General features: G+C 44.5%; 1 protein-coding gene across 3 annotated transcripts in view; it reads right to left on the bottom strand.

Annotated features, from left to right (window-relative positions):
• Positions 1–20,869, bottom strand: part of LOC137452150 (signal recognition particle subunit SRP54) — a 42,808-nt gene extending 21,939 nt beyond the window's left edge. Inside the window, exons 1-16 of one of the 3 annotated variants that reach the window (XM_068160362.1) lie at positions 20,746–20,869; positions 17,526–17,634; positions 16,090–16,181; positions 14,933–15,017; positions 13,915–14,019; positions 12,613–12,679; positions 12,467–12,524; positions 11,636–11,786; positions 9,197–9,345; positions 6,743–6,843; positions 6,529–6,615; positions 4,829–4,902; positions 4,463–4,571; positions 3,531–3,701; positions 2,428–2,523; positions 1,081–1,545 (exon numbers count right to left, since the gene is read on the bottom strand). In XM_068160362.1, coding sequence (XP_068016463.1) covers positions 1,454–1,545; positions 2,428–2,523; positions 3,531–3,701; positions 4,463–4,571; positions 4,829–4,902; positions 6,529–6,615; positions 6,743–6,843; positions 9,197–9,345; positions 11,636–11,786; positions 12,467–12,524; positions 12,613–12,679; positions 13,915–14,019; positions 14,933–15,017; positions 16,090–16,181; positions 17,526–17,603 — 1,515 coding nt within the window. In that variant the 5' untranslated portion in view covers positions 17,604–17,634; positions 20,746–20,869 and the 3' untranslated portion in view covers positions 1,081–1,453. Of the gene's footprint in view, positions 1–1,080; positions 1,546–2,427; positions 2,524–3,530; positions 3,702–4,462; positions 4,572–4,828; positions 4,903–6,528; positions 6,616–6,742; positions 6,844–9,196; positions 9,346–11,635; positions 11,787–12,466; positions 12,525–12,612; positions 12,680–13,914; positions 14,020–14,932; positions 15,018–16,089; positions 16,182–17,525; positions 17,635–20,560; positions 20,710–20,745 lie in introns of those variants that run through there. The other 2 variants (XM_068160361.1, XM_068160364.1) reach the window with 2 other exon arrangements.
• Positions 20,870–21,152: the final 283 nt, after the last annotated feature.

Raw genomic sequence — 21,152 nt, 5'->3', positions numbered from 1 at the left:
TGCATCACTTGGTCATTGGCTCCTTCTAGTGGCCTTCCCCGGGCGCTACAATCCTAATGACCTAAACCCTTCCTTACCTACCTCAAGCTCTCAATGAACTTTAGCCATGTGTCCAGACACAGCTCACTTGCCTGAGCAGCAGCACCTTTCAGCAAGATAAAAGACTGAGGTCTGTCTGTGTGTAAGTATTTCCAGTGAAGTTGGAAGTTTAATTTTTCAGGCTTCTTCCATGCCAAAGAAAACTCTTCAGCAGAACTTGCTGAGAGCCCATGAAGGACAAATACAAGAAGCTTCATGCATGGGCAGTTGCTGGCCTTTTTATCTCTTAGTTGCTTGATGCAATTAATCTCCAATTCAGAACATCAAACTGAGAGAACACACAGAAGATGAGTTTCTGTTCTCTTATGGTTTTAGTATTTTCTTCTGTACCTTGTGCTCTGCAGGACACACACACACGAATCCCATACTCCCTAAAAATAATTGTTCTCCTATAAAGCAGAACTCCATCTAGTATGTATTAGAAATTATCTCCATAAGGACTGCTTAACTGGCAGTGTGGTATGAAGATTATCTTTAGTACATGAGACAACTGGTTATCTGCATAGCTATACAGCTCTCCTCCATTCTTTATGTAGAGGGCAAAGTTCTGGAGAACAGAGTTTTGCACAGACCTAAGCACAGCACATCCACCTTCTAACAATGCTCCAACCTGAGCAGCAATAGCACATTTCAGATACTTACTCTTATAGTATGTGTGTTAAACAAGAGTTACAAGAATCATTAGAAACAAAGGGAAACTGATTCATCATAGTATCTGTCAGGGTTGGAAGGGACCACAAGGATCATCTAGTTCCAACCCCCCTGCCATGGGCAGGGACACCCCACACTAGAGCAGGCTGGCCAGAGCCTCATCCAGCCTGGGCTTAAACACCTCCAGGGATGGGGCCCCAACCACCTCCCTGGACAACCCATTCCAGGGTTTCACCACTCTCATGGTGAAGAACTTCCTCCTCACATCCAGCCTGAATTACACAGTGATAGAGGAGAGCTGTGATAGCACTGAAGAAACAAGTCCTTCCCTTGTTTATAACCACTCAGATTTTATTTTACAGCATATTTGTGACATGGTATGTTACTATAACCAAAGACCAGGGCTGTTTACAAATATAATGGCTGCCACTTGATGTAAACAATTTAAAAGTGCCTCTAAACATTAAAATTTTACATCATGATTTTCTCCTATTGAACTGAATTGCTCTTTGTGCCATCAGGTATAAGTGGAGAAGAACTAATCCAAGCAAAAACAGTTTTCAGAAATTAGATGTAGGAACTCAGAAGCCTGAATAAGATTTCAAAAGACCACTCCCCTCATCACTATAAAAAGGAAGAAAGCCAATTTGTTCACTGAAGTTACAATGAAGAGTCAATCAAGTCCATTTTTATTAAGGCTTCTTTACATATTATTGAATCCCATCATGCCTTTCATATTCCCAGCAGCACCTTGTTGAAATTGTCTCATCATGGACTGCAATCCTGCCATGCCACCTGCAGAAAATAAGCGAGAACATGGATGTGTTAATGAACTCTGAAGCACAGCTATCTTGCTTCTGAGGCCTCATTACAGCACACACCCTATTTCAGTAACACACAAGTGGCAAAGCTCAAGACTGTCAGGTCAGTTTTAAATGGCTGTCAAAAATGGACAACTGAGTAATTCACATCCAACATTCAAATCAAATTTACACAGAATGATAAAATGGCAAAGGGAAAAACCAAACTAGAGCCCAGGATCATGGTCAATATATTTCCTCTCAGTCTGTGATGCTACGGTTTGGATGTTATTTGAAAACATATTCCATGCTTGTAAAACAAGTTACAATCTGATGACAGGGTTTATTTGTTGAGGAAAACTAAAGGAAGATCCTTCTGGTGAACATTTTCCTTTCCAGGATGTTTCCATTTGCTGGGAATAAGGTCTGCAAAACATCAGGCTTCATGCAGGTTTTAAGATGACCCAAAGAAGAAAACCTCCAAGGATTGACCATTAAAAGCATTAGCGAAGTTTCAGTCTGGGAGTTTTTATTTCAAGCTGCTCTTACCAAATTTAATTATTTAAGGCAAAGCTTCAAAGGGAAAGAAAAGTTTAGAAACTGATTTCTTTTACCACGATCATGTGTCAGGTTCTCTCATCAGACACCACTCTAAATGCTTAGTCTGAGTGCTGAAGCAAAACGAAGAGACTACATTAAGCACTGCCAAGTACCAAGTATTCATGACACGTGGACTAAACTTTCTGGTTCCTCTTAGAAAGCCCAGAAATAGACAATACTGATATATAATGCACACATGCTCATTTCACCTTACATTTCAAGTTCTTTCACTGCAATTGGTAGCCCTGTGTTGAAACTGTAAAAAGCCAACACATACCCATATGATGAAGAACTCTTGGATCCATCATCTTTGCCATCTGCTGGTTCAGTTTGGCCAACTGTGATGGGTTTACATTCTTTGACATGTCACCACCTAACAAAACAAACAAACAAAAAAGAAAGAAAGGAAGGATTTGTAAGACAATGGATTTACTTATGGGGCTAAACCAGAATTTTACCTGCTAATTTTGGATTCAAACCCCTGTGAGGCCTTGAGTTGAACTCTGCTACATCAGCCACTTAGAAGTACTTTAAGGATCAGTCCCTGCATCCCCCCATAAGGGACTGAAGTGTCAGTATTGTATTAGTAACAAAATCTCCATTGATAGAATAGAATAAACCTTTAGATCTAGAATAGAATAAACCAAACCAGGTTGGAAGAGACCTTCAAGATCATCGCATCCACCCCATCAACCAATCCAACCCACCCAAACAGCTAACCCATGGCACCAAGTACCCCATCAAGTCTCCTCCTGAACACCTCCAATGATGGTGACTCCACCACCTCCTTGGGCAGCCCATTCCAATGGGCAATCACTCTCTCTGTATAGAATTTCTTCCTAACATCCAACCTGAACCTCCCCTGGCGCAGCCTGAGACTGTGTGCTCTTGTTCTGCTACTGGGTGCCTGGGAGAAGAGACCATCATCCGCCTGTCTACAACCTCCCTTCAGGTAGCTGTAGAGAGTGATAAGGTCACCCCTGAGTCTCCTCTTCTCCAGGCTGAGCAATCCCAGCTCCCTCAGTCTTTCCTCATAGGGCTTGTGTTCCAAACCCCTCACCAACTTTGTTGCCCTTCTCTGGACTTGTTCCAGCAAGTCAACATCTTTCCTAAACTGAGGGGCCCAGAACTGGACATAGTACTCAAGGTGTGATAAAGCAAAAACCACAGTAGTTTTCACTGCCAAGTTAGTGTGTCATGAAAAACAGTTCAGCTTTTACCAGTTACATAAAAGATTTCAAACATCATGAGCTACAACTTACTTTCTCCTCTTTCAACGTCCAATTGACATTTGCACACTTCTTCTGTATTAAGCCATCAAGTGACCTCCCCAGTGAGTTAATAAATGTGTTTGCTGGGGGTTTTTCATTTGGATTTTACCTTTGAAAAGCCCTTTGATGCCTCCCATCTTTTTCACCATCTGTGCAAACTTAGTATATTGGGTCAAAAGCTCCTGAACATCTCTTGTAGAAACACCTGAACCTCTTGCTACTCTTTGGATTCTTCCTGGCTGCTTACTGAATACTTTGGCACCATCTGTACTGTCAAGTTCTGCAATTAAAGCATGGGAAAGAAAAAAGAAATCATTCAGTTACTGACATTAAAACCTGTTACATGTGGCAGCAAACTTGTTCTCATTCTTAGGTATTTAGTCTTGAGCCAGAGAACAAAAAAACCCCAAAGTTTTAGAAGTGACAATACAGAATTTTAGCTAGAGATAGTCCCTAGAATATTATAGTACTGAAAAGTTGGTATGTTCATGTGTTAATCATCATGATAAAAGGCACCTGAATAAGTCACACTCTCAACACACTTGGTCTTAAACCACATTGATGTGTATTGCAGAAGAGTAAGAGCATACTTCTGCAAGTTTTAGGTGAATTAGAAACAACACACCTTGAATTCAAAGGCTAGTCACCAAGTAAATTCACAGGCGAGTGGGGAAAAAAAGATAGCAATGACAGATGAAAGCTGAATGGAGCTTTAATTTGCAAGCATAGTGGTAGTGATTTAAGCAGCAGATACAGTAATAAAGACACTGTAATACATCTTTGGCAGTAGAATGCTTCAAAATTCCATCCATTCTACACAAGACAGAGCAGCAACAGGCAAGTGTCAAGCTACCTCTAAATATTTACTCATTCAGAAAGCTTGAGACACATGCACCCTTTGACATTCTAAGAGTGAGAAATGCTCCTCATCATTTTCCATCACTGGGGATGCTGCCTGATGTCCAACTGGTTTCCAAAAGGTCTCTGTCGCTAAGTTTGTTCAACAATGGAAAGTAAAATAGTGGCTGAAGTTCATCTTACCTTGGTCATTCATACTGTCCATGATAGTCATCAGCTTCTTTAGCCTTGCCATTGATTCCTGTTCATTGCCTTTACTCATGAAGTCAGTGCCAAAGCCAGGGATCATACCCTTGATTTAAAAATTGGGGGGGGGAAAAAAGTTGTGTCAGAAGAGGCCAAGCTAATTTAATTAAACATCCAGAAATATGCACAGCAAGTTTTATTTCAGTAGTCACATACTGCAGTAGGCAAACCATTTCACCTTTGGGGAAAAAAAACCCAAACCAAAAAAAAACAACCCAGACTCTAAACCCAGTTTAAACTTCACAGCAGAAGTTTATCAAACAGAAATGGAAGTCCAATAAGATTATTTTTGAGATAACTAACCAAGATCTGACTGAAGGGTCCCATTTTCATGATGTTTTGGAATTGTTCATACATATCTCTTAATGTGAATTGACCTGAAGGACAACAAAAAAAAGAAGATTAGCAGACTTCACACTGGTATTTCAGTCTAACTGTCCTTTCTCAGTTATTCTTATTTACCAGGCAAATACTACACTGCATTGATAAGCAGATAAACCTCTTCTCTATTAAGAGGGCTAAACCATTTTAGATGGCACACTTGAAAGTCAAGCTAGTTCTTCTGCAGTTACAGGCAAGTCCAACAGACTTTTCACCTACCAAAATCATAGCTCCATTTACTTGCCTGCCACATTTATTAAGGGAGCAGCTGTTCTTCACTGCATACAAGTTACTTCGAATAGTATCATAGTATCATTTGGGGCTGGAAGGGACCACAAAGATCATCTAGTTCCAACCCCCCTGCCATGGGCAGGGACACCCCACACTAGAGCAGGCTGGCCAGAGCCTCATCCATCCTGGTCTTAAACACCTCCAATAGAATAGAATAAATCAGGTTGGAAGAGACCATCAAGATCATCGAGTCCAACCTATCATCCAACACCACCCAACCAACTAAACCATGCAACCAAGCACCCTATTAAGTCTCCCCCTGAACACCTCCACTGATGGCGATTCCACCACCTCCCCAGGCAGCCCATTCCAGTGGGCAATCACTCTCTCTGTGTAAAACTTCCTCCTGACCTCCAGCCTGAACCTCCCCTGGCGCAGCCTGAGACTGTGTCCTCTTGTTCTGGTACTGGCTGCCTGGGAGAAGAGACCAACCTCTGCCTGTCTACAACCTCCCTTCAGGTAGTTGTAGACAGCAATAAGGTCACCCCTGAGTCTCCTCTTCTCCAGGCTAAGCAGCCCCAGCTCCCTCAGTCTCTCCTCATAGGGCTTGTGTTCCAAGCCCCTCACCAACTTTGCTGCCCTTCTCTGGACATGCTCCAGCAAGTCAACATCCTTCCTGAGGGGCCCAGAACTGGACACAGTACTCGAGGTGTGGCCTAACCAGTGCAGTGTACAGGGGCAGAATGACCTCCCTGCTCCTGCTGGCCACATTGTTCCTTATGCAGGCCACCATGCCCTTGGCCCTCTTGGCTGCCTTGGGCACACTGCAGGCTCATGTTCAGCCTACCATCAAACAGTACCCCCAGGTCCGTCTCTGCCTGGCCGCTCTCCAGCCACTCTGACCCCAGCCTGTAGCTCTGCATGGGGTTGTTGTAGCCAATGTGCAGAACCCAGCACTTGGATGTGTTAAATCTCATGCCGTTGGATTCTGCCCATCTGTCCAGCCTGTCGAGGTCTCTCTGCAGAGCCTCTCTACCCTCCAGCAGATCAACTCCTGCCCCAAGGTTGGTGTCGTCAGCAAATTTACTGGTGATCGACTCAATGCCCTCATCCAGATCATCAATAAAGATGTTAAGGAGGATGGGGCCCAGCACTGATCCCTGGGGGACTCCACTGGTGCCTGGCCGCCAGCTGGCTGTGGCACCACTCACCACCACTCTCTGGGCTCGGCCCTCCAGCCGGCTCCTAACCCACCGCAGTGTGCTCCCGTCCAAGCCATGGGCTTAGACATGTAACACACATTATTTCAGTGGTTGACATCTCTGAGAGAACCTGCCATGATTACAGGTCACAGTAAGACACTCACTCTCCAGGCCTTGGGAATAACTTACCATGTTTGAGCTTTTCTATGAGTGCTTCATTATCATCCAGTTTCAACTCATTTACTTTGTCTATCAATCCTTCAATATCACCCATACCTGGAGGAAAAAAAACAACCAACCAGCTCTGAAGTTAGCATTTAAAATAAATAAGTACCAATCACATTTTGACTTTCTAATATCCAGTTCAAAGTGTCTTATAAGTAACAACGTCCATAGTACATACCAAGAAGTTTGCTGATGAAAGGCTGTGTTTTAAAGGGCTCAAAGTCATCTATGTGTTCACCAGTTCCAATAAAAATAATAGGGCTCTTTGTGGCAGCAACTCTGCAGTAAAATACATTTCATGAAATAGCCTCTCAAAAACCACCCCACCCTTTTGTCCCACTTATCAGCCAGGCACCATCAACACAACGCATCCTCTCTGAAGTGTTTTTCTTGCTCCTTAAACTATTCATGTAAAAACATCCAGCATTTAGGGTGAGAATCTGGGAGTAGCTAACAAGATGTTTCCCTAATTAGTGCTTTCTAAAATACAAGCCCTGCTTTGAAAATTCAGCCCAAATACAAGTTGCTTATTTCTGTTGCTGAGATTAAGAAACTTGAGAGGAAAGCAAAAGAAGTCATCTCAACTATGTTCTAATATTGAGAAGTCACATTAAGACAGGCACTGATTAATTTTTCCCTTGTGGTACCCTCCTACAACAGACATTTTCAACACTGGGAAATAAGAAACAACCTAAGACATCATAAAAATCAGAACCTTGCTTCTGAAAATCAGAACTCTGCTTCTGGTCTACAGAGCATAGAACAAGCAGAGCAGACCTAAGCATGTGACAACTGCAACAAGCCTTTGGCATTTCCATTTTGCTCTCAAGTTAAGCTTTTCCCTCACCATGCTATAAATAACAGCAACACACATGTGGCAGTTTAAGAACTCTAACACTTAAGATCAAAGTCAGTGATTTACCAAGTTGGTGTCAGTTAACTTTGACTGTTTTGACAAATCATTTCAGATCCATACAAGGTGTACCATTCAAATGATGGCCGCACCCAAAGAGTGGCTGTCAATGGCTCCATGTCCCAGAGGAGGCCAGTGACAAGTGGAGTCCCTCAGGGATCAGTCCTGGGACCTATCTTATTCAACATCTTTGTGGGGGACATGGACAGTGGCATTGAGTGCACCCTCAGCAAGTTTGCCGATGACACCAAGCTGTGTGGTGCAGCAGACACGCTGGAGGGAAGGGAGGCCATCCAGAGGGACCTTGACAGGCTGGAGAGGTGGGCACAGGCCAACCTCATGAAGTTCAATAAGAGCAAGTGCAGGGTCCTGCAACTGGGTCGAGGCAATCCCAGGCACAAATACAGGCTAGGCAGTGACTGGCTGGAGGATAGCCCTGAGGAGAGAGACTTGGGGGTGCTGGTGGACAAAAAGCTCAACATGAGCTCTCAGTGTGCACTTGCAGCCCGCAAAGCCAATCAGATCCTGCGCTGCATCAGGAGAAGTGTGGCTAGCAGGTCGAGGGAGGTGATCCTCCCCCTCTACTCAGCCCTGGTGAGACCCCACCTGGAGTACTGTGTCCAGTTCTGGAGCCCCTATTACAGGAGGGATGTGGAGGTGCTGGAGCGTGTCCAGAGAAGGGCCACGAGGATGATCAGAGGGCTGGAGCACCTCTCCTATGAGGACAGACTGAAGGAGTTGGGGCTGTTCAGTCTGCAGAAGAGAAGGCTCCGAGGTGACCTAATTGTCGCCTTCCAGTATCTGAAGGGGGCCTACAGGAAGGCAGGGGAAGGACTTCTCAGGATATCAGGTAGTGATAGGACTAGGGGGAATGGAATGAAGCTGGAGGTGGGGAGATTCAGGCTGGATGTGAGGAGGAGGTTCTTCACCATGAGAGTGGTGAAACCCTGGAATGGGTTGTCCAGGGAGGTGGTCGAGGCCCCGTCCCTGGGGGTGTTTAAGAGCAGGCTGGATGAGGCTCTGTCCAGCCTGATCTAGTGTGGGGTGTCCCTGCCCATGGCAGGGGGGTTGGAACTAGATGATCCTTGTGGTCCCTTCCAACCCTGAATGAAACTATGAAACTATGAAATGTGGTTGGAGGCTAGTCTGACATGCCATCATCTAAGTCCTATCAGATAAAATGTGACATTTTTCTAGTCAGTAGAGCCTGTCAAGGTGCAGCACATGGGAAGTCCATAAAGAGAACCTGAAAAAGTATGACTGCAGACATTCTTTACTGAACTGCTAGGCACTGGCAATCCAGAAGTGTGATTTGCATTGCAGTTTTAAGGCCGTTGGACATGACTATAATTTCTTCCCCCTTCTAGAAAAAATATTGGGTATTAAGTGAGCAGCAAATTTCTTCAGGTAAGCTGCAGTTAGGTCTAAATTTGTATTTTTGGCAAAATCTCCTCATACATACTATGCAATAAACACAATTGCTTGGTGCTGTTTTCAGAAGTCTGACATGTGACAATACACATTACTGTACTGCACTATCCAATTCTGACTGATACTAAATATCAATGGGTGACCCTATCCACCAGAAGTAAGGTAAGAGCACAGCTGTGACTGACTCAAATCTCAGATTCTGTGCAGACACATTCACACTTTCACAGACAGGTCTCTGTGAGACACCAAGACATTTCATGGCTGGCTGTGCACTATCACAATACTTACGCACTAAGAGCTCCCCCTCCTTTGGCATGTCCATCCAGCTTAGTAACGATAACAGAAGCTACATCTACTTTGTCCTTGAAGGCTTTAGCTTGAGCTTCACAAGCTTGGCCAATGGAAGCATCCATCACATAAACAATGTTATCTGGTTGCTAGGAGAAATTAATAGTAACAGTAAAATATTAGTATTAATAAAAAGAAGATAAGAAATAGTAATTTCCTGCTTTCTACAACAGTGTTTGTGCACTATGTTCAGTAGCAGAACCTGCTCCAGTAACAGTACATAAGGGCTGTGCAGTTTAAAACAAAAGGACCATCTGAAAACAGATGTTGCATTACTAGAATAGAACAAACCAGGTTGGAAGAGATCTTCAAGATCATTGTGTCCAACCTATCATCCAACACCACCTAATCAACTAAACTATGCAACCAAGCACCCCAGCAAGTCTCCTCCTGAACACCTCCAGTGATGGTGACTCTACCACCTCCCCAGGCAGCCCATTCCAATTGGGCAATCACACTCTCTGTGAAGAATTTCTTCCTAACATCTAGCCTAAGCCTCCCCTGGCACAGCCTGAGACTGTGTCCTCTTGTTCTGGTACTGGCTGCCTGGGAGAAGAGACCATCATCCGCCTGTCTACAACCTCCCTTCAGGTAGTTGTAGAGAACAATAAGGTCACCCCTGAGTCTCCTCCTCTCCAGGCTAAGCAGCCCCAGCTCCCTCAGTCTCTCCTCACAGGGCTTGTGTTCCAAACCCCTCACCAACTTCATTGCCCTTTTCTGGACTCGTTCCAGCAAGTCAACATCCTTCCTAAACTGAGGGGCCCAGAACTGGACATAGGACTCGAGGTGTGGCCTAACCAGTGCAGTGTACATGGGGAGAATGACCTCCCTGCTCCTGCTGGCCACATTGTTCCTGATGCAGGCCAGGATGCCATTGGCCCTCCTGGCTGCCTGGGCACACTGCAGGCTCATGTTCAGTCTACCATCAACCAGTACCCCCAGATCCTTCTCTGCCTGGTTGCTCTCCAGCCACTCTGACCCCAGCCTGTAGCACTGCATGGGGTTGCTGTGGCCAATGTGCAGAACCCAGCACTCGGATGTGTTCAATCTCCTGCCCTTGTACTCTGCCCATCTGTCCAGCCTGTCGAGGTCCCTCTGCAAGGCCTCTCTACCCTCCAGCAGATAGAGGGACTATCTGACTTACCTACCACACAGAATATTAAGAATTTAATAGGTTTACAGTTATTGCTTCAGTCATTTTACCAAGTATCTGAGCCAATAAGCTAATTAGCAATTGGCCAACAAGCAATTAATAGCTAACAGTATCTTCCTCTTGGTTCTACATGAATGCAAGACATGCATTCTACCCACTGAAAACAAGTTAGCCAAAAGCAGAAGTTGTAGGAAGTGTCATACTCCCAGAATCAAGTAGCCAGGCTTTTTAAACACACACAAGAAGCACCAGCTTCATTTAGGGATCAAAGTCTCCCAAACATCTTCTGTTTCAGGCCGATTATTTGTGACAAATCTAGAACATAACTGCAGGAAACCAGATCAGACTCATTCTTTTATCTGGTTTCTCAATGCAAAGATCCTGAAAAATAAAATGTTAAAGCAGGAACTGTAATCTAGTTATGTGCAAGTATCATAGAATGGTTTGGGTTGGAAAGGACCTTAAAGATCATCTAATTCAAACCCCTCCTGCCATAGGCAAGGACACCTTCCACTAGACGAGGTTTCTCAAAGTTCCTGTCCAACCTGGCTTTGAACACTTCAGGGAGGAGGCAGCCTGTTTCAGTGTCTCACTGTAAATAATTTCTCCCTAATACTCAGTCTAAATCTACTCTCTTCCACCTTAAAGCAAATAAGGATTCAAAAAGGGATTGGATGTGGCACTTGGTACCATGGTTTAGTAGTCATGAGGTGTTGGGTGGCAGGTTGGACTTGATGATCTTTGAGGTCTTTTCCAACCTTGTGGATTCTATGAGTCTAAGGAGCATGTATCTTAGAACCCAATGCATTAATAGAGGAAACAGTGCAAGATACTTGAAGTTAATAGCCTTACACATCTGCTTAAAAATTAATGTATGGGGCCTTCCACCTGCATTTTATACCAGCTACTCACTTCCAGCAAACATCCTTTGCTCTTTAGTTGCCCAACTCTATCAGCTTGCATGGCTGGAGTAATGAACAGCACAGATATTGTTAATGGGGCTGGGATTTTCAGCTTGAATTACAGACACAGGAATTAAAACTGACACAGAACTATCAAGCAGTGATCATTCAGCCCTTTTTCCATCACTTCCACTTGTAATTTCTAATATAATCTGGGAGTGAAAGCACTGACACATTCCAGAGGAGCAAAAGCCACACAGGAAATGAGGAGATACATGAATTGTAGTCAAGTTACTGTAACAGAAGCTTCTTGAAGCTACTCACTATGGCATTAGCAACTTGCAACATCTCTTCAAACAAAGAGTCTTCCTGTTTGTGACGTCCACTTGTATCAACAATTATTATTTCAAAGTTTTCATTCTTGAATTTCTCAACACCTTCTGAGGCAATAATTACAGGATCCATCTCTGTGTAACTGATCACAAGGAGAAACATATCCTTTATTGCACACACGTGTAATTCTTTTCCCGTCCCCCCAAGAAACCAAATTCAAACTTTTATCACTTGACTGTAAACTCAACTATAAATCTAGGTTTCAAGTGGGACTTTCCTCTTATGTCAAGCAAAAATTGATTGAAAATATTCCTTCCTAAGCCCTCTGCCCTTAGTATTCAGTGAACTGAAGCACAAAGGATTCTAACCTGCTGAAGATTGCACTAAGTTCTAGTAGCCCTTCTCTGAAATAACATTTAGCTAAGGGTTAACATTTAGCACAGCTGCAGTGAAGCTTTGGGGAAAGCTATTTATCAATAAATCTATTTGAGGTTCAATGCTGTCCCTACTTGACAGTAAAAATTAAGGGTCCAACCTGCAAAGATACCTCCTGAAAATCTCAATGTGTCTGGCAAAGGCCTATAAACTGCTATACAAAGAGAACGTCCCAGGTGCTTTATCTCTTCTTACACTATCCCTACCTGCTACTACTGGCAGGCTGTGTACTGAACTAGGGAGAATTTTCATCTGGTCAAAGCAAGTATTATAACAAATCAAGCCCCATTCAGTGTTGCCTAATGGCACAGGTGTGAGGTGTTCAATAAGGAGCAATGCATCACTGGTGCTGAATCATTCTCCAAAGTGATTTTGAAAGATGCTTACCTCCCATAAAATGGAATTCTTGCTTTTGTGGCATTCTGCTTTAACTGGTCAAAAGCACCTGTGAGAGAGGTATAAGCAAATAACTATCTCTAATACTTACAGACTTCTTTAAAAATAAAGAACCACATCACTGAATACTGTATTACCTGCTCTGTATGTGTCTGCACATATTAAACATGTCTTCCAACCTTTCCTTTGATAGAAGTAGGCTAACTGTGAAAACAAATCCAAAACAAGTAGTCAGACCAAAATTCCACTAGAAAGCAAGACACTGAGTAACAGCTTAAATCACTGAAGTACACAGAGGGCACAAAGTCAGTCCAGCCCTCCTATAACTGAGACCCCTTAGTAACACTGCACAGGTATCAAATGTCAGCATCTGTTAATTGGCAAAGGATGTTTTACAAGTAATTATTAATGGCAAGATGAAAACAGCTGCTTGACTGTGCCTCTGATTTCGGTTTCCTGAGGTAGGAAATACTATAAACCATTCCACTTTGCATTTTATTAATTCCTGGATTCTGCTCACTGTTAGAATGACAGATAGGCCTTGCTTTTACAAACAAAACCACCCCATGCAGTAGGTACTTCAGTACTGTAACAGCTACAACTCAAACAGCTCTTTGTTTCTGTAGCTCCAGAAGAACAAAGATATTTCCATTGCAAAGACATCTTTTAAAGCGATGGATGGAATCCTTCATTTCTTGCAAGATTCAGCTGGACTGGTACAATATATGTTCACAGAGCATTTGACTGACCTAAGACAAACTCACAAAGCATAGGTTTGCCTACAGAAGCACTAGGAAAGTCTCAAGAAATCAGCAGTGATATATCTGATATTGCCCACGTGACTCTCTGAATCAAATGGCTAAGAGGAGCAACAAAGATCTACCAGTCTTCTTCCATAAGGTAAATTTTCTTCCCAGCAACAATCATAAATGGCTCAAGGGTCAATTCAGAGCATTAGCATTCTGTTTTTAAGCCTTAATAATACAAATCCAAATTTCCTCAGTGAGTTTGGGGCTGGAATGGGTTTCACACCAACAAGTCATACTTAACTGAGCTATCTAACATTGAGGCCAACTTCTGGTTGCCCTAAACAGGCAATGGAATGAGAAAGGGTCCATGCATGGTACTAGTCTTAAACCCAGAGAGCAAAGCATAGAAATAATCTTTATCATCTATAATATTCTTTCATCAAGAATTCAGTTTAAAATAAAGTCTTAAAGAAAGTCCTACTAGCCATAAATTACCTCAAAATAGTATTACTTTGGACATCCATCTCATCTCAGAACCCCCTATGCAAAACTGTACCTATACTGTGATGATTGTTTTCCTAGTAATACCAGCAGCACAGATTAATAAACAAATCCTGCCAAAGGAGTCCAATCACCACCACCTCCCCTGAGGGGCAAAAAACAGACACACACACTTTCAATGCAAGTTACCTTTGAACAAGTTGTTGTTTTACCACTTCCTTGCAAACCAACAAACATTATAATATTCTGCTTTCCTTTGGTGGGTGTCCATGCTTTGACTCCAGGATCTACAAGCTAAAGAACAAAGCACAATGTTAAGTTGCAGGACTGAAATTCAGAAGCAGACAGCAGTCACTGTCATGCTAGGTCTCTATAGTTTTATATTCAGTAGAACAAACCCATTTCTGCATGTTCTAGTCTTAATTTGGTTTAGATGCCTGCTCATTTACAGTGAACAGCAACAGCATGTGCAAGTTATCTATAGCCTGCAGCGTTATAGAATCATAGGGTTATAGAATACTAGGGTTGGAAGGGACCCCAAGAATCAGCTAGTTCCAACCCCTATGCATAGTAATTCTACAGCAGTGTTAATTTCCTTCTAACATCAACACCAAAGTCAGGGTGGTAGGGCATGAGTACAATAACACAGAAACATGACCTCTACCCCACCATCTCTGCTTGAGATGGACCTCTTCTGGTGAGAATCCTACAGTATAGAACTGTTTCTAGAGAGCCATGATAAGGGTGGGCACAGACTACACAACAAAAGCCTATATAAAAGGAGAGAATGGTGATACCCAGCCACTGATCTGACCAAGCAGGGGGAGTAAAGAAATTCTCCATGAACTGCTGGATTGTTACTTAACATTTTCCCAAAGGCTGAAGTAGTCTGAATAAATCAATTGGATAGCAAGGGCTTGTTTCTGGGACAACTAAAGACATACCAGAAGCTTACAGTACTTTATTTCATCTTGAAATTGAAGAGTAACAACAGCTGAACTTGAAGCTGAAACTGAAATTAGCCTGAGACATGCCCAGGTGTTAGTTTCCATCAGAAGAATGTTACTGTCTGCAATAGTAAGAAACCTTACAACAGAAAATGTAACTGCAGGTACCTCACAACTTAAAGCTCAGCTTGCTACTACACTGCTTCCACAGCCCAAGCTGTACCAGAAAGGTGATTTAATACACAATTTTGAAGTCCTACCTTAACAAGTTCCTTAAAGACAGCATGCTGAATCATTTTTCTTTTGTTAAGGCCAGATGCCATTTCTTCAAGATCAATTGCTGACCTGAGTTTAGGAAAACCATGAAACACTCGCATAAGTTAAAGGATCACTTTAACCTAGTAACAAATGAAGTTCTTGCAAACAGAACAGCACTCTCATTTGCCTTCAGTTTTCAGATAGGATATCATTAAGAGACATGCATTAGAGATACTACTTCTGTATGGAGGACAAAAACCAGGCTTCTGAAACACATCTTTCAGACTGGCATCTACTTGAATTACTCATCTGAAAATAGCCAAGCTAGCAGCACTGGTCATCTACACAGATCAATTTGTATCCACCACAGAACATGGTGATGTGCTGTCTAGGAAGGAACCTTGAGTACTGTGTCCAGTTCCGGGCCCCTCAGTTTAAGAAGGACATCAAAACACTTGAACATGTCCAGAGAAGGGCAACAAGGCTGGGGAGAGGCCTTGAACACAAGCCCTATGAGGAGAGGCTGAGGGAGCTGGGATTGTTTAGCCTGGAGAAGAGAAGGCTCAGGGGAGACCTCATTGCCCTCTACAACTACCTGAAAGGTGGTTGTAGCTGGGAAGGAGTTGGTCTCTTCTCCCAGGCAACCAGCACCAGAACAAGGGGACACAGTCTCAAGCTGTGCCAGGGGAGGTTTAGACCCAAGGTGAGGAGAAAGTTCTTCACCGAGCGAGTCGTTCGCCATTGGAATGTGCTGCCCAGGGAGGTGGTGGAGTCACCATCCCTGGAGGCGTTCAAGAGGGGATTGGATGTGGCACTTGGGGCCATGGTCTACTCATGGGGTCTGTGGTGACAGGTTGGACTCAATGATCCTCGAGGTCTCTTCCAACCTTAGTTATACTGTGATACTGTGAACAAAACTTACTACACCACTCAATGCATGACAGCAACAGTTTGTTTTAAACTACTCTAACAGCAATAACCAACCAGCTAAACCTGAGAGATTCTTTTGATGGAACCAGCTAGACATTTAGTTCAAACAGTCCTTTCCTGTTGAACTGGGTGTATCTAATGAAGTTAGAAGTTGCTTATTCTTTAGTAACCTCAAATTACAACTTTCACAAACATCAGAAGTGAAATGTATTTTCTTTATTCCACTTACTTGACATTTTCTCTGAGCTGCTTCACAAGTTTGATGTTAACATCAGCTTCCAGTAATGCTGTACATACTTCTTTTAACATAGCATTTAAAACCTTTGGAGCACAAAAGAAAGAAATGGGTTTGCAATACACAGTATTGACTAGGCCACTATTAGCTCCAAATAAGAATCTTCCAGTGCATTTCAGATGTAAGCAAGGCTTTTGCAAATTAAATGCATGCAATCCTTTCATTATATTGTCTGCCACAAAGCAGTCTATGCATTTGCTCCTCTGTACATGCAATTTGAAAGCCTAATACTGGAAAAGAAGGGTTCCTGGGCTGTAATTTGCACACTATAACTGTGTAATGGAGAACACTTTCTGTTGCATGAAGGATAACAGCAGCAACGTTTCTTAAACTTCCCTATGGGTACTCTTAGCTGTAAAAGAAATCCACAAACCAATCTCCTGACACAGCACAATCTCTGTACATGAAAGTATTCCTCAAAAGCAAGGAGGACACACTGCTATCTACATTCTCAGCAGAAGCTGCACTGTTGCTCTGGGGTATGCCTTCTAAGCAAATGTGTGCCTCAGAACCACTGAACTGCATTCCTGTGACTTTTCAGAGTAGAAAGTCCTGAACAAAAAGCTTTTCTGAAAATAGCACTTGCTTGAATGGTCTCATTTGCACAGCTTGAGCTCTTTCAGGAGAAAAGCTTCTACTGCTGAAAAAATTTCATTTGGCTGTGTTTGACTCACTTCCCTCCCAGCTTAAGATTTAGTAAGACCTTTCCTCTATTCACAAGTTCCAGTCCTACAGGTCTTTATAAGCCTACCTGAGTTAATTTAAGCCACCTGCCTGCCTATCTGAAAAGTGTTTCTAGCCATTTATTTACTTAGAGGCACTTCTGAACCATCACATCAGTTAGTTTTCAATCTTGCTTTTCAGTCCATATAATAGGAAACACTTATATATAATTTCAACTCAATTAAAAAAAAAGACAAGCCACCCTCTACCAAGTCCACCAGTTTCCAGAACCACACACTGTGCTGGCTTGAATATAAAGGCAGCAAATGTAAAACATCCCTCACGCTTCTGACAGTAAATGCAAGCTATTTCTTCTTCTACACTTCAGCTTTCAGCAGCCTGCTACACATCTCCATAGCCTAGCTGCAGGCACATCCACATAAATCAGAGCAGTCTGCATAGTCTCAGGGCCTACCTTCCACCCAAACTGAGCCATATATTGCCTCTTCCAGTGCCACCACCTCAGAACACTGATCTCCATAAGCACAGCCATCAGGGGTGGAAATCCCCTAGCTAGGATTTTTACTTGAAGGAAGAAACAATCCTCAGGTGAACACCAACCTACTTCAAGCTCCTCATCAGCCCTTGAAAACTTTCTCAGCACTTTGCTTTCATGTTAGTGCTGCCACACATGAATACCCACATACCTCTTCATTGATAATCGTAGCATTGCTCAGGGAGCGTAATGCTGAAGTTATTTTTCTTCCAAGATCTGCTAGAACCATTTTGGCAGCTTCAAGTACAGCTCAGAAGAATCTGGAAAACAAAATTAAAGCTAGTTGAAGCTATGCCTTCACAAATTACAGGCTGGGGTCAGAGTGGCTGGAGAGCAGCCAGGCAGAGAGGGACCTGGGGGTAGTGGTCGATGGTAGGCTGAACATGAGCCTGCAGTGTGCCCAGGCAGCCAAAAGGGCCAATGGCATCCTGGCCTGCATCAGGAACAGTGTGGCCAGCAGGAGCAGGGAGGTCATTCTGCCCCTGTACACTGCACTGGTTAGGCCACACCTTGAGTCCTGTGTCCAGTTCTGGGCCCTCAGTTTAGGAAGGAGGTTGACTTGCTGGAGCGTGTCCAGAGAAGGGCAACGAAGTTGGTGAGGGGCTTGGAACACAAGCCCTATGAGGAGAGACTGAGGGAGCTGGGGTTGCTTAGCCTGGAGAGGAGGAGACTCAGGGGTGACCTTATTACTCTCTACAACTACCTGAAGGGAGGTTGTAAACAGGCAGAGGTTGGTCTCTTCTCCCAGGCAGCCAGTACCAGAACATGAGGACACAGTCTCAGGCTGCGCCAGGAGAGTTTTAGGTTGGATGTTAGGAAGAAGTTCTAGAGAGAGAGAGTGATTGGCCATTGGAATGGCCTGCCTGGGGAGGTGGTGGAGTCACCATCACTGGAGGTGTTGAGGAGGAGACTTGATGGGGTGCTTGGTTGCATGGTTTAGTTGTTTAGGTGGGTTGGATTGGTTGATGGGTTGGACACGATGAAGGTCTCTTCCAACCTGGTCTATTCTATTCTAATGACTGCAGTATTTTCTGGGTTAAGAAACCTGCCTTGTAGATTTGCTTCCAGAAAGCACAGAAGTTTTTAAGAGTTATTTTTAGGAATTATTGGCCTGAAGTTAATTTGAGTATATCCTGATGGCCTACTTAAAAACAGAGGTTTCACATGGGCAATTAAGAAGCATTTCACTCTGCAATATTTATGCATTGAATACAGCATGAAAAGAGTCCAGACAGAGTTCCAGACAGAATGCTGCTTTTTATCTTATCAGCAATAATATGCTACATGAAAGAATAAAATCCAGCAGAACATCCTAGAAGCTCCACAACCTGCAAGGACAGTATGATCAGTAGCAAAGTATTTTGCTAGCAAAACTGAACACTATTTATTGTCTCTACTTTAGCTATCTCACACCTAAACCAAAATCAATTTCCCATTTCAGTAACCCTATAAACACACTTGCATTTTAATAAGCAAAAAACACATTGTATACTTAACAGCTTGATTGGAAAACCAGACTATTTGTCAACTGCAGGCAGAAATCATACATGTAAAGCTGCAATATACTGGAACTTAGTTAGCAAACCATAAAATGTTAAAACCAGCATCACCTTCATTAAGCTTTGAGCTGCTAAAACTGCAGCCAATGAGAAAACTTAACCAGAATGCTTGGATACAAGACCCTGGACATACAGCAGCAGGTGAATGCTCAATATTTCATTTCCAGAGCTCTATAGGTGTCCAAATACAAAGTTTTAATCATGTCTTATTAGCAAATGTTTCCACTGCAAAACCCCAAAAGTTTCTTCCAACAGCCTTACAATAAGAGTATCATAAATAGTATGCTAAAGGGATGAGTTTGAGCATTTTAATATCAACTGCTTTCTCTAGCACATTAAGTACTGATAAGCCATCAAAATGACTAAGGAATGCCAAATACAGAAGTCAATGTAGCTTTTCCCATACAGTACATCAAAGCTGTCAGCCCCACAACATAAAAACACCCAAGTTGGTTTTAGCAAGCAGCCAACTTGGGCTGGCAAATAGCCAGAAGGGCATTAACAGTAACTGCACTGCAGAACACATATATGCTGCATTCAGAGCATCTCTAGCCCTGGGAGAGCTTTGTAGATTTGATGCAGCACTCCATAAACACACCAAACAGGTTTCAATCTGGCAGGGTCCCACAGTAAACTCTGGGCTCTTATCAAGCAGGCCCAGGGCTGAGCAAGGCCGTGAGCTCTGCACAGCCTGCGCTGCCTTTAGCAGAAAACAGCCTGGGCACATCCACGCTGAGCTCCCAAGTTATCCTTCTACTGCCCAGGGTCCAAATACTCCGCTTACTGCTGGAAAGCTGGCATTTCAGGAATAAAGGGGCTGGAGAAATAGTGAGAAATAGCTTGTATTAAGCTGTAGGAAATGATCAGTAAAACAACTCCAAAGAGACAAACTGCCTACCCATCTAGTGCAAACCTCTAAGCAGAGCTTGCCTAGCTAAACTAAGAGTACTTTCACAACACACAAACATTTAAGAAGATAACAGCTTTTACACACATCAGCCATTCAAATTCCTTTTGTAACAGCTGTTTAAAAAAGGCAACGAGCAAAGGGGATACGATAAACTTACACTAAAGATAAACAGATAGGGTGAGATCCACTGAAAGTCTAACGGCACTCAACGACAACTCGCTAGTCAGCCTCCACCTTCTAAGATTACCTGACAGAGGCACAGGCAGGCACCCTGCGAGCCACAGCACTGGCTGTCTGTCCTGCTTGGGGCCGGACGTCCATCTTTTGATGGAAAAAGGGGAAAACACACTGAAGGCAGGTACCCAGCCCTGACTTTCCCCCTGCGGGCTGGCAACAGCCACTGGCCAGGCAGGGGGCTAGGCAAGGACTTTATGGGTTGCACGGACAGCCAGGGCTTCCCCAGGAGCGCTGTAATTCCGCCCTCTCCGGGCCGGGAGAGCAATGCCACACAGCAGGTCGGTAGAACGCAGTTCCCTGCCTGGCCCAGACACCGCCCCGCACTCGGACTGCCAGAGGACAGTCCCGCTGCCCCTTCCCCGGGACCGAAAGGGCCCAGGCGGCTGCCCACGCCACTGCAACACCAGTGGGCTCGGCCCGAGCGCGCCCGCCTGGCCCCGAGAAACCGCCGCCAGTCACGGCAGCAGCCTGAGGACTCACCGGGAGCGGGGCGCAGGGCCCGCGGCTGAAGCCCAGCCCACCGCGGCGAGGCCGCCCAGTGCTCCGCAGCCGCCACCGGCAACCGCCAGACGCCACCGGCAACCGCCACCCACCGACCAGAGAAACGTCACCACTCGCCCTCAGCCGCAGGCCCCAGCTCGCTTCCGTTTCCGGGACGCGCTCACCAGCTGCTCCTTAAGGTGGCCCCTGGGAAAATGGCTTGCCCGAGACCAGCACCGACAGGAACTACGTCGCGCCAGCTTAAGGACGGGCAGCGCGGCGCCAGCAGGGGAAAGAGGAGGGCTTCTCCAACGGACGTGCGCATCAAACAGGGAAGAGCCACCAGGCGCCGTGCCAGCAGGAAGGCGAGCAGATGGAGCATGCGCGAAGGGAGGACTTGTAGCGTTCAGGCTGGGCATGCGTGAACTCCTCCCCCGCGGGCGGTGGCGCCCTTCCACACGCGCACTACTGCGTGGGTGTGGGCAGCTCTCTCGTGGAGGACGGGGCTGTCTCCTGGCACCCTCTTTCCGGGGCACGTGCGTGCAGCGGAAGGCGGTGGGCGACCCGCGCAGGCGCGGCGCGAGGGCCGCCC

This window comes from Melanerpes formicivorus, unplaced genomic scaffold, assembly GCF_026170545.1.
Source record: "Melanerpes formicivorus ecotype bairdi unplaced genomic scaffold, bMelFor1.0.p_v2 SCAF_49, whole genome shotgun sequence".
In the NCBI taxonomy this organism is placed as follows: Eukaryota; Metazoa; Chordata; class Aves; order Piciformes; family Picidae; genus Melanerpes; species Melanerpes formicivorus.
Note: the sequence above shows the minus strand (reverse complement) of the source record. Positions and strands in the feature narration are given on the sequence as shown.